At 46.6% G+C, this 12,379-nt stretch overlaps 1 protein-coding gene across 1 annotated transcript in view; it reads left to right on the forward strand.

The window, feature by feature from the left end:
• The first annotated feature begins 6 nt into the window (after positions 1-6).
• Positions 7-12,379, forward strand: part of LHFPL4 (LHFPL tetraspan subfamily member 4) — a 54,916-nt gene continuing 42,543 nt past the window's right edge. The window contains exon 1 of the mRNA XM_017874129.1: positions 7-465. Within this exon, the coding sequence (XP_017729618.1) occupies positions 60-465 (406 nt within the window). The 5' untranslated portion in view covers positions 7-59. The remainder of the gene's footprint in view (positions 466-12,379) is intronic.

Here is a 12,379-nt window from a genome sequence, read left to right on the forward strand (position 1 = left end):
CGTCCCGGGCCGGCGGCCCCCGCCAGCCGCCGCCGCCGCCGGCCCCGCCTCCGGGCACCATGCTGCCCTCGCAGGAGGCCTCCAAGCTCTACCACGAGCACTACATGCGGAACTCGCGGGCCATCGGCGTGCTGTGGGCCATCTTCACCATCTGCTTCGCCATCATCAACGTGGTGGTCTTCATCCAGCCCTACTGGGTGGGCGACAGCGTGAGCACCCCCAAGCCTGGCTACTTCGGCCTCTTCCACTACTGCGTGGGCAGCGGGCTGGCGGGCCGCGAGCTCACCTGCCGGGGCTCCTTCACCGACTTCAGCACCATCCCGTCCAGCGCCTTCAAGGCGGCCGCCTTCTTCGTGCTGCTCTCCATGGTGCTGATCCTCGGCTGCATCACCTGCTTTGCGCTTTTCTTCTTCTGCAACACAGCTACGGTCTACAAGATCTGCGCCTGGATGCAGCTCTTGGCAGGTAGGGGAGGGGGTGGGCGGAACCCCCAGAACAAGCGCCGGGGACGGGTCTCCTTCCTGCCAGGTCCCCTTCCTGAAGGAGTCAGGTAGATTTTGCTTCTCTGTGTTAAGACACTCACCTCCTTGGCTGACGGACCCTCAGTGGGTACTGCGGAGGGGGTGTGCTGGATAAAGACACCTTAGGGCAGGGGACAGAGCCTTGGGACTAGGCAGGTGGGTCTGTATGCTTGGATATGGGTAGACTGCATTTATTGCTGGGCTAGCATTAAGTTAGTGTCTCCAAGGGTCTCTGTTGGCTGTCTTGGGGAAATATTTATCTGAATGAGGGGTTACTGTAGGTATGATCGATTTCTGTTATGTTGAAAAAAAGCATAAAAGGTGAGTCAAGAGATCTAGCTTGGACTTTTAACTTGCTGACACTATCAACTTGGGTGTTTCACTTTACTTCTCTGAGGCTCGGTTTCCTCATCTGTAAAACAGTGGAGAAGGTGCCAAAAGGACAAATGAAAGTGTTTTGTAACCTTTAAAATGCTGTGATAAGGGCGAGAGGCTGTCTATTGTGCTTATCCAATGTTTTGAGATGTGAGTGGTCAAAATCATTGGGTGACATGGGTCTCTGGAGGGCAGGTCTCCATCCCCACCTCCCGCCCCTGCACCGTGCAGGAAACTTCTGGTGCCATGCCCAATGGGAGTGAGTCCCCGGGACCCTCCGAAATGTTTGACCAAGACAGTCATCTTACCCTAAGAACCAGAGAAGGGCCTTTTGGGAATGAGAAATGCTGAGACAATTTTCCAGGACCCATTAGAGTCCCCCACTTCCACCCACCTTTCGATCAGAGATAGATTTTGAAGACTCAGCAACTTGGACTTTTGCCTAATTGCTGGCAGGGAAGAGTTGGGCTGAGGAAAGTGGGGCCAGGGGATGGGAGGGGTGGGGGAGGAGAGCTGGTGAAGGGAAAAGTTTGGAGTCTTCCAGGGATGAGAAAGAGAAGGGGGAAATGTGATTGTCATGCTGCAGAGATGGTTTTTTAAAATAAGCACCTCAGGACATTCAACAAGTGACTGCCATTCCAAAAGAGACCCCCTGGAGGAGGCATTATATCACTTTCTGATGATTCCATTGCTCAGAGCATTGCAGGGAATTAACTTTGGAGCATGGGGTGTAATCACTTGAATATCGTCATTGAGGAGAAACCTCTATCTTTTAAATGAGGACTGTAACTTTTGGAAATGGCTGGAAGTCACTCCAGGTCAAGTATAGAGAATACAATGGGTCATCAAATTGATAATTGTCACTTGAAATGACAGCCAAGTGTGAGGACAAAGTCATGAGGCTGGTCTGTTTCCACAAGAGGACTTTTACAAATGCAGGGAGGAATTACTGCCTCATTGGAAGAATTGCCCAAACTCCCAGAAGGACTACTTTGAAGAAGGCAGATGTGGACATCCTAATGGGCTTGTTTCAAATTCATCTCACTCAACTCAATTTAGATGTGGATCTTTGAAGAGGATGAGAAAGGTGAACTATAGGATGTGGGGGATATGGCTCCATACTTCTCTGTGTTACCCATGGAGGTGATATTATGTATTTCCGTTCTATTTCTCCTGCAAAGGCAAGCTGGAACCCTCAATTCATCAACCTTAATTTGGAGTCTGCAGATGAGTTGCTGACCTCTTGGCGTTCAAATTCTCTGTAATCTGTGTGGGTTTAATCTTGGGGATTTGATGAATTGTCCAACAACCCCCATATAATAATAGAATTTCAGGTACCTTAGAGATCAGCTCCTTCAAATCCCACCTTCCCCTCTCCCCGTTTTAGAGAGAGGAAACTGAGTATAGAGACGGGAAGGGCTTACTTGAGGTCACACAGCTGGTAAGGGAGGAAGCTAGTTCTACAGCCAGGGGTTCTTGACTTCTGGCCCAGGGCACTTTTCCTTGCATTACTGCCCCACCCATGTGGGCTGAGGGGGCAGTTGGCAGAGTTGGGCAGTTTATTCCACTTTGTTCAGAGATTTCTGAGTTCTCTGGGTGAGTGACTGATTCACTTTGCTTAATAAAGTGACACCAGGCCAGAGCACTGGACTACAAGTCTTGGGGTGGGGGTTCTTGGCTGACTTGGGTCTGTGACTCACCATGCATTGTTAAGTAAGCCTTTTAGTTTAAATCTCAATTTCCCATTTGTACAATAGGGGACTGGGAGCAGGTAGATAAGGTGATTTAAAGTATCTCTTGGCCAGGCATGGTGGCTCACACCTATAATCCCAGCACTTTGGGAGGTTGATGTGGGAAGATTGCTTGAGGCCAGGAGTTGGAGACTAGCCTGGCCAACATTGCGAGACCCTGTCTCTGCAAAAAATAACATAAAATAAGTAAAAAATAAAGTATCTCTTTCAGCCCTGTGGGGATCCTGGGACAACTCTTTCATCAAGATCATTCCATTCAGAAAGTGATAAATCAGTCATCCTCAGAGGAACTGTGGAGAATCAAAGGGCTCTGTTTGTGTCACATAAGAATTAAAGTGCTTAGCATATGATTTTGTACCTGTTAACTTTTTTTTTTTTTTAAATTTTGAGACGGAGTTTCACTCTTGTTGCCTAGGCTGGAGTGCAATGGCACCATCCTGGCTCACTGCAACCTCCACCTTCCGGGTTCAAGTGATTCTCCTAACTCAGCCTCCCAAGTAGCTGGGATTACAGGCATCTGCCACAACGCCTAGCTAATTTTTTGTATTTTTAGTAGAGATGGGGTTTCACCATGTTGGCCAGGCTGGTCTCAAACTCCTGACCTCAGGTGATCCACACGCCTCAGCCTCCCAAAGTGCTGGGATTACAAGTGTGAGCCACCGTGCCTGGCCTGTTCCTGTTAACTTTTATTCAAGTATTTTAGGGTCTTCTGAGTGCAGAGCATGGGGGCATTGGGAAAATACAAAAAGATATGTATTCTTTTTTATTTGTTCTTCACCTGCTCTGTAACCATCCCTATGCTTAGTCCTGTAATACTGATATGCGTAAGATGTCATCCCTGTCTCCAAGGATCTTAGGTCTATAAAATGCAATTCCTACTCTCAGGGAGCATACTGTCTGGTTAAGTCACTATATTAGTCAGCAGTCTTTAAGTGGCGAACGACAGAAACCCAACTCGAGCTGGCTTAAATAAATTAGAAAAAAATAAAGAAGCTAGAGTTTATCAGCTCACTTAATTTGAAAGTCAAGAGTATTTGGCTTTGGGCATGGACAGATCCAGATGCTCACATCATGCCATGAAGACTCTGTCTCTCTCCATTTCTTGGTTCCTCTGTGCTCACTCATTTTAAATCCATTTCTGTCTTCAAGGTGACAAATAAGGCTACTAGTAGATCTAATTTACATTGTTTCAGCTTAGCGGTGCCTGTGGAAAAAGAATAATTCCAGCAAACGTTCCCGGGCTGAGCCAGATTGGCCCCGCTTGGTCAACTGTCCACCTCTTAATTAATCATGGTGACTTTGTCTAAGGCCTGAGCCACATACCTATCCTCGGAACCGCACATGGACTGATAGTGGAGAAAGGTCAATTCCCTCAAAGATAAATCAAGTATGAGCACCGGAAGAGGGGTAGCATGGGCAAGACAAGCGCCAACAGAAGTTTTCCTCTGGGCAGTCTGAGCACTAATATGTGCAGGCTGGAAATGCTGTGGAAACCCAGAGCAGCAGAGGGGGCTGCCAGCTTAGTTGGGAAGTGAGGCTTGAGCTGGGCGGGGTGTTACCAGGTGGGAGGTATGAGCGAGCATCCTGAATGGAGAGGAAGATCGTGGGCAAAGACATAGCAGTGAGAAAGACACATCTGGCTTGAGTGTGGCATCCACACAGGGGAGCAGCATGAGGAGAGGTGAGGAAGGAATTATGGGGGCCACAGTATGCTGGGTCGAAGAATTTCGACTTTAATCAGCAGCAGTTGGATGCTACTATGACTTATTATTATTAAAGAAAAATAGCTAACATTTTACATGCATTATATAATTTGATCGTCACAACAATCTTGTGGAGTAGGTACCATTATTCATATTTTATAGGTGAGAAAGCTGAGCCTCAAAGAGGAAAAAGTCATTTGTCCAAGGTCATACAGTTGGTAAGTGGTGGAGCCTGAACTGTAACTTCATATGCCTGACTCTAAAACCTGAGATCAGCTGGGCTCAGTGGCTCACGTCTGTAATCCCAGAACTTTGAGAGGCTGAGGCAGGCAGATCACTTGAGCTCAGGAGTTCAAGACAAGCCTGGGCAACATGGTGAAACCCTGTCTCTACAAGAAATACAAAAATTATCCAGGCATGATGGCATGTGCCTGTAGTCCCAGCTACTCAGGAGGCTGAGGCGGGAGGATTGCTTGAGCCTGGGAGGTGGAGGTTGCAGTGAGCCATGATCATACCACTGCACTCCAACCTGCACGACAGAGTGAGACCCTGTCTCAAAAAAACAAAACAAAATAAAACAAAGAACAAAAATTCCCGGGATCTTGGTTAAAGGAGGATTAATGGTGGGGATAGCGACATGTTTTTGCCAGAAGAGTCAACTGCTAACTAAGTACAGAGGCAGGATATCTCTGCTACGTTTTTTACCTGGTTGTTCCCATTTACTAAGAATATCCAATGTGCCAGCTTCTATGCTAGACATTTTCACATTCATTGTCGTTTAATCCTCATCTGTTAAAATAACTTGCTGCAAGGTCACACATTTAATAAAAGGTGGAGCTAAAACTCAACACAAGTCTAATACAGATCTAGAACCTGTTTGTATCACTGAACTGGAACCTAAGAAGTGAATACACAAATTATAGAGCTCTAAGCTCCATGGACTAAATGTTACCTGTGGGCCCGGTGTAGTTAGCCAGAGAACACTCCCAACTGGGTTAGAGATTCAAGCTGAAGTATGGTTAAGGGTCAGGGTGCCAGGATAAGCTAGTCGCGTAAGAGCACAGGATTATGGCCAGGCACAGTGGCTCTGGCTTATAATCCCAGCATTTTCAAAGGCTGAGGTAGAAGGGTTGCTTGAGGCTAGGAGTTCGAGACCAGCCTGGGCAACATAGTGAGACCCCATCTCTACAAATAATTTAAAAATTAGCCAGATGTGGTGGCACTCGCCTATTGTCCCAGCTACTCAGGAGGCTGAGGTGGGAGGATTGCTTGAGCTCGGGAGGTTAAGGCTGCAGTGAGCCATGATCATGCCACTGCACTCTAGTCTGGGCAACAGAGCCAGACTGTGTCTCAAAAATAAAACAAAACGAACAAAGAATAAAGGACTTATAATCCTTGCTCTGCCACTTTCCCACTGTGGGCCTTGGAGAAATGGGTTTGCCTCTCTGAATCTCAGTTTCTTCATGTGTAAAAACAGAGATTATCATTGTACCTGCTTTGGAAATGAAGGGGTAAAAATGCTGAGTGTGGTCCTGGTGTATGAGAAGCATTCGATAAATAGTTGCTGTTACTCTTGTGACACAGTCCGAGGGAAGAGCAGTTTATGAGGGATCCTTGATACTTAGAGTTTGGACTTGCCAGGATGACCAAAGGGCTTAAGAAGGCATAAACTGTCAGCTGGAAAGAGTCTTATCAACCCATTTCCCCAACTCTTTCATTTTAAAGATGTAAGGACTGGGTCTGAGTCTCAGAGAGAACGGACAAGTTCATGGTGACACAGTGAGACTTGTACCCAGACCTCTCCTCATTCCATGGAAGGGAGGTGATTCTGACCACATTCATTCAAATACTAAGTGCTCTGGTGCCTGGAACACAGCAGAGAATAAAACGTGTAGAATGGAATGGAAGCTGGTGGACCCTGGAGGTGGGAGGTGGCAGGAAGTGGGGTTTGGGGGATCTAGAAGTGAGTACCTTTCAGCCTTCCAGATGTGTGTTCTTTTTTTTCTTTTCTTTTCTTTTTTTTTTTTTGAGACCGAGTCTCCCTCTGTCACCCAGGCTGGAGTGCAGTGGTGCGATCTCAGCTCACTGCAATCTCTGTCTCCCAGGTTCAAGCGATTCTTCTGCCTCAGCCTACTGAGTAGCTGGGATTACAGGCACATGCCACCACACCTGGCTAATTTTTTGTATTTTCAGTAGAGACATGGTTTCACCATGTTGGCCATAACATGTTAGGTCTCAAACTCCTGACCTCAAGTGATCCACTGGCCTCGGCCTCCCAAAGTGCTGAGATTACAGGCATGAGCCACTACACCTGGCCCAGATGTGTGTTCTTAATTATCAGGGTCTCTGGACTAGTAACCTCAACCAGGAACTCCGATCACTGTGGCATAGAATATTCATCTACATTTCTGTCCGTTTCTTTCTTTCTTTTCTTTTATCTGAAACTGTGTCTGGCTCTGTCACTCAGGCTGGGATGCAGTGGTGCGATCATGGCTCACTATAACCTTGGGCTCCTGGGCTTAACCAATCCTCCCACCTCAGCCCCCTCAGTAGCTAGAACTACAGGCACACACCACCATGCCTTGTTAATTATTTTATTTTATTATTTTTTGAGACAGAGTCTCGCTTTGTTGTCCAGGCTGGAGTGCAGTGGCATGATCTTGGCTCACTGCAACCTCCACCTCCTGGGTTCAAGCAATTTCTAGCTAATTTTTGTATTTTTTAGTAGAGATGGGGTTTCACCATGTTGGCCAGGCTGGTCTTGAACTCCTGTGATCTTGAACTCCAGAACACTCAAGTGATCTGCTCGCCTCAGCCTTTATTCTATTTTTTTTTTTTTTTTTTTTTTTTTTTTTTTTGAGATGGAGTCTCGCTCTGTCACCCAGGCTGGAGTTCAGTGGCCGAATCTTAGCTCACTGCAAGCTCCGCCTCCCGAATTTACTCCATTCTTCTGCCTCAGCCTCCCGAATAGCTGGGACTACAGGCGCCCGCCACCTCGCCCGGCTAGTTTTTTGTATTTTTTAGTAGAGACGGGGTTTCACCGTGTTAGCCAGGATGGTCTCGATCTCCTGACCTTGTGATACGCCCGTCTCGGCCTCCCAAAGTGCTGGGATTACAGGCTTGAGCCACTGCGCCCGGCCTATTCTATTTTTTGTAGAGCCAGGGTCTCACTATGTTTCCCAGACTATACAACTCTTGGTCTCAAGTGACCCTCCCACCTCAGCCTCCCAAAGTGCTGGGATTACAGGCCTGAGCCACTGCTCCCAGCACATTGCCCTGGGCCTTGTTTCAGATTTGATTTGGGATTTTATTCTTCCACTGTCTTTGTTGTATGTGCATGATACTGATAAACACATTGAGATAATTTCTTTCCTCTTTCCCTCCTCCTCTCCCTCTTTCCTCTGTTCCTCTCTCATTTCTTTCTTCCTCCCCCAACTCTCCCTTCCTTCCTTCCTCTCTCTTTTTTTTTTTTTTTTTTGAGACGGAGTCTCACTCTGTCTCCCAGGCTAGAGTGCAGTGACCCGATCTCGGCTCACTACAACCTCCACCTCCCAGGTTCAAGCGATTCTCCTGCCTCAGCCTCCCGAGTAGCTGGGACTACGGGCATCCGCCACGACTCCCGGCTAATTTTTGTATTTTTAGTAGAGACGGGGTTTCACCATATTGGCCAGGCTGGTCTCGAACTCCTGACCTTGTGATCCGCCCTCCTTGGCCTCCCAAAGTGCTGGGATTACAGGCTTGAGCCACCGTGCCTGACCTCTCTCTCTTTTTTTAGTACTTTTGAGTCGCTGTTTTACCTTCTTTCCTCTCTTCTGTTCTCCTTTCCTTCCCTCCCTTTACTTTTGCCTCACTTCCCTCTCCCCGCCCCTCTTCTTTTAATTCTCACATCAACCTTTACTGACGGCGTTGTGTGTGTGTCAGGCACTGTGCTAGCCTCTAGAAATCCTGAGTAAGAATCCTTGCTCCCAGGGAGCTCATAGTCTGATGGGAGAGGCAGGAACAAAAACAGATCATCACAATATGGTACAATACATGAAACGGGAGATTCATGCACAGGGTATTCTGAGGGCAGGGAGGGGACTTCGAACACAGTTAAAGAGAGCCAGGGAAGTCTTCCCAAAAGGGTAACATTGGAGCTGAGTCTTAAAGGATGAGTAGGAAAGAGGAACAGGATGATCAAAGGCATGGAGGTGGGAATAGCTGCTGTGTCTGGGGACTCTAAGCAACTAGGCCAGGAAAGGTAAGAGTTGAGACTGGGGAAGTGGGCCAGAGCTGGACTGTAGAGACCTTCTAAGTCATGGTAAGGAGTTTAGGCTTTATTTGGGTTTTTTTTTTTTTTTTTTTTTTTTTGCTTGTTTTGAGACACAGTCTCACTCTATGGCCTGGTCTGGAGTGCAGTGGTGTGATCTCGTCTCACTGCAACCTCTACCTCCCGGGCTCAACCTCTATCTCCTGCTTCAGCCTCCCAAGTAGCTGGGACTATAGATGCCCACCACCATGCCTAGCTAATTTTTGTATTTTTAGTAGAGACAGGGTTTCACCGTGTTGTCCAGGCTGGTCTTGAACTCCTGACCTCGGGTAATCCACCTACCTCAGTCTCCCAAAGTACTGGGATTACAGGCATGAGCCACCATGCCTGAACCTAGACTTTTATTTGTAGACAGCAGTTCATTGTTGAAGGGTTTTTAAAAAATTTTTATTTTGGCCGGGCGCGGTGGCTCAAGCCTGTAATCCCAGCACTTTGGGAGGCCGAGACGGGCGGATCACGAGGTCAGGAGATCGAGACCATCCTGGCTAACACGGTGAAACCCCGTCTCTACTAAAAAATACAAAGAACTAGCCGGGTGAGGTGGCGGGCACCTGTAGTCCCAGTTACTCCAGAGGCTGAGGCAGGAGAATGGCGTAAACCCGGGAGGCGGAGCTTGCAGTGAGCTGAGATCCGGCCACTGCACTCCAGTCCGGGCGACAGAGTGAGACTCCGCCTCAAAAAAAAAATTTTTTTTTTATTTTAATTATTTCCAGACTTTTGACTTTTTGCAAAAGTAATACAAGTACACAAGACAAAATTTGGAAAGTAAAAAGGGTACACAGGCAGACATAAGTCTCCTTTCCATCCTCACTCCCACTTGTTTCTCCCAGAGACAACCCCCATTACCAGTTTCTTGAGTACCCTTTCCAAGAAATTTCTTAAATATGCAAGCAAATGCAAATAGCGTTTTTACATAATTAGTGTATTATTTATCTATAGCTGTATAACAAATTACCCCAAGCCGGGCGCACTGGCACTCATCTGTAATCCTAGCAGTTTGGGAGGCTAAGGTGGGCTGATCACTTGAGACCAGGAGTTTGAGACCAGCCTGGGCAACATGGTGAAACCCCATTTCTACAAAAACTAGCTAGGCGTGGTGGCACACGCCTGTAATCCCAGCTACTCAAGAGGCTGAGATGGGAGCATCACCTGAGCCCAGAAAGGTCAGAGCTGCATCGAGTCATGATTGTGCCACTGCACTCCAGCCTGGGTGATAGAGTGAGATGTTGCCAAAAAAAAAAAAAAAAAAACCCCAAAACATAAACAAACAAATCACCCCAAAATGTAGTCACCTGAATCAACAAACATTTATGATCTTTGTTTCTATAAAGTCACAGTACTTTGGGAGCAGCTTAGATGGGCAGGTAGCTGTGACTCAGGGTCTCTCATGATGTTGCAACCGAGACCTCAGCTGGGGCTACAGTCATCCTAAGGATAACTGGGCTAGAGGACCCACTTTTAAGTTCATTCATGTGGGTGCTGGCAGGAGACCTGAGAATGAGTGCTCCGAGAGAGAAAAAGGAAGAAGCCACACTGCCCACCCCCTTTTTGTGGTATCAATTGTATTGAGATATAATTCATATGTCATATAATTCACCCATATCAAGTGAACTGTTACATGGTTTTTAGTACATTCACGGAGTTATGCAACCATGACCACAACCAGTTTTAGGATATTTTTCATTACCTCAAGAAGAAACCTTATATACTTTAGCTATCACCCCTTAACCCCTGACCCCCCATCCTCCTCAGCCCTAAGCAACCAGTAATTTACTTTCTGTCTCTATGTATTAGCCTATTCTAGACACTTCATATAAATGGGATCATATAACATGTGACTTTTTTTTTTTTTGAGATAGGGCCTTGCTCTGTTACCCAGGCTAGAGCACAGTGTTGCAATCATAGCTCACTGCAGCCTCAATCTCTTGGGCTCAAGCAATCCTTCCACCTCAGCCTCCCAAGTAGCTGGTACTACTGGCACGTGTCACCATGCCCGGCTAATTTTTTTAAAATTTTGGTAGAAACGAGGTCTCTCTATGTTGCCCAGGCTGGTCTTGAACTCTTGAACTCAAGCAATTCTTCTGCCTCAATCTCCCAAAGTGGTGGGATTACAGGTGTGAGCCACCACACTGGGGTACTATATAGTCTTTTGTGACTGACTTTTTTCACTTAGTATAGCACTTTCAAGGTTCATTCATGTTAGAGCACATATCAATATTTCATTTCTTTTTATGGCTGAATAATATCCCCTTGAATGGACATACTATGTTTTGTTTATCCGTTCGTCAGCTGATGGACATTTGGGTTGTTCTACCTTTTGGCTATTATGAAGAATGCTATAAACATTTGTATACAAGTTTCTTTTTTTTTTTTTTCTTTTTGAGACAGAGTCTCACTGTGTTGCCCAGGCTGAAGTGCAGTGGTGTGATCTCAGCTCACTGTAACCTCCACTACTTGAGTTCAAGTGATTCTTGTGCCTCAGCCTCTCAAGTAGCTGGGATTACAGGCACATGCCACTACACTTGGCTAATTTTTGTAGTTTTAGTAGAGATGGGGTTTCACTATGTTGGCCAGGCTGGTCTCGATCTCTCGACCTCAGGTGATCCTCCCACCTTGGCCTCCCAAAGTGCTGGGATTATAGGCATGAGCCACCATGCCCGGCCTTATGTATAAGTTTCTAGGTAGACACATGCCTTCATTTCTCTTGGGTACATACCTAGAAGTAGAATTGCCTGGACAAATGGGAACTCTGTATTTAAAATTTTGAGAAACTGACAGATTTTCCCAAAGTGGCTTGCCAAATCCAAGATCACAAAGATTTACCCCTATGTTTTCTTCTAAAGGTTTTGTAGTTTTGGCTCTTACATTTAGGTCTTTGATCCACCTTTTTTTTTTCCTTTGAGGCGAAGTTTTGCTCTGTCACCCAGGCTGGAGTGCAGTGGTGCGATCTTGACTCACTGCAACCTCTGCCCTCCAGGTTCAAGCGATTCTCTTGCCTCAGCCTCCCTATTAGCTGGGATTACAGGCACATGCCACCACACCTGGCTAATTTCTGTATTATTAGTAGAGACAGGTTTTCACCATGTTGGCCAGGCTGGTCTTAAACTCCTGACCTCAGGTGATCCACCCACCTTGGCCTCCCAAATTGCTGGGATTACAAGCGTGAGCCACACTGCCCGGCCTTTGATCCACTTTGAGTTAATTTTTGTATATGGTGTGAGATACGGGGTCCAACATCATTCTTTTGCATGTGGCTATTCAGTTTCCTAGGACCAAGATTGTTCTTTTTCTGTTGAATGGTTCTGGTATCCTTGTCAAATGTCAGTTGACCGTAGATACATAGATTGCTTTCTAGACTCTCAATTCTATTCAATTGATCTATATATCTATCCTTATGCCAGAACAGACTGTCCTTTAAAAATTTTTATTTTGCCAGGCACGGTGGCTCACACCTGTAATCCCAGCACTTTGGGAGGCCAAGGCAGGTGGATCATGAGGTCAGGAGTTCAAGACCAGCCTGACCAACATGGTGAAACCCTGTCTCTACTAAAAATACAAAAAATAGTAGCTGGGTATGCTGGCACATGCCTGTAATCCCAGCTACTCAGGGAGGCTGAGGCAGGAGAATCACTTGAACCCAGGAGGTGGAGGTTGCAGTGAGCTGAGATCATGCCATTGCATTACAGCCTGGGTGACAGAGTGAGACTCCATCTCAAAAAA

Source organism: Rhinopithecus bieti, unplaced genomic scaffold (genome assembly GCF_001698545.2).
Source record: "Rhinopithecus bieti isolate Rb0 unplaced genomic scaffold, ASM169854v2 scaffold_7049, whole genome shotgun sequence".
Taxonomy (NCBI): domain Eukaryota; kingdom Metazoa; phylum Chordata; class Mammalia; order Primates; family Cercopithecidae; genus Rhinopithecus; species Rhinopithecus bieti.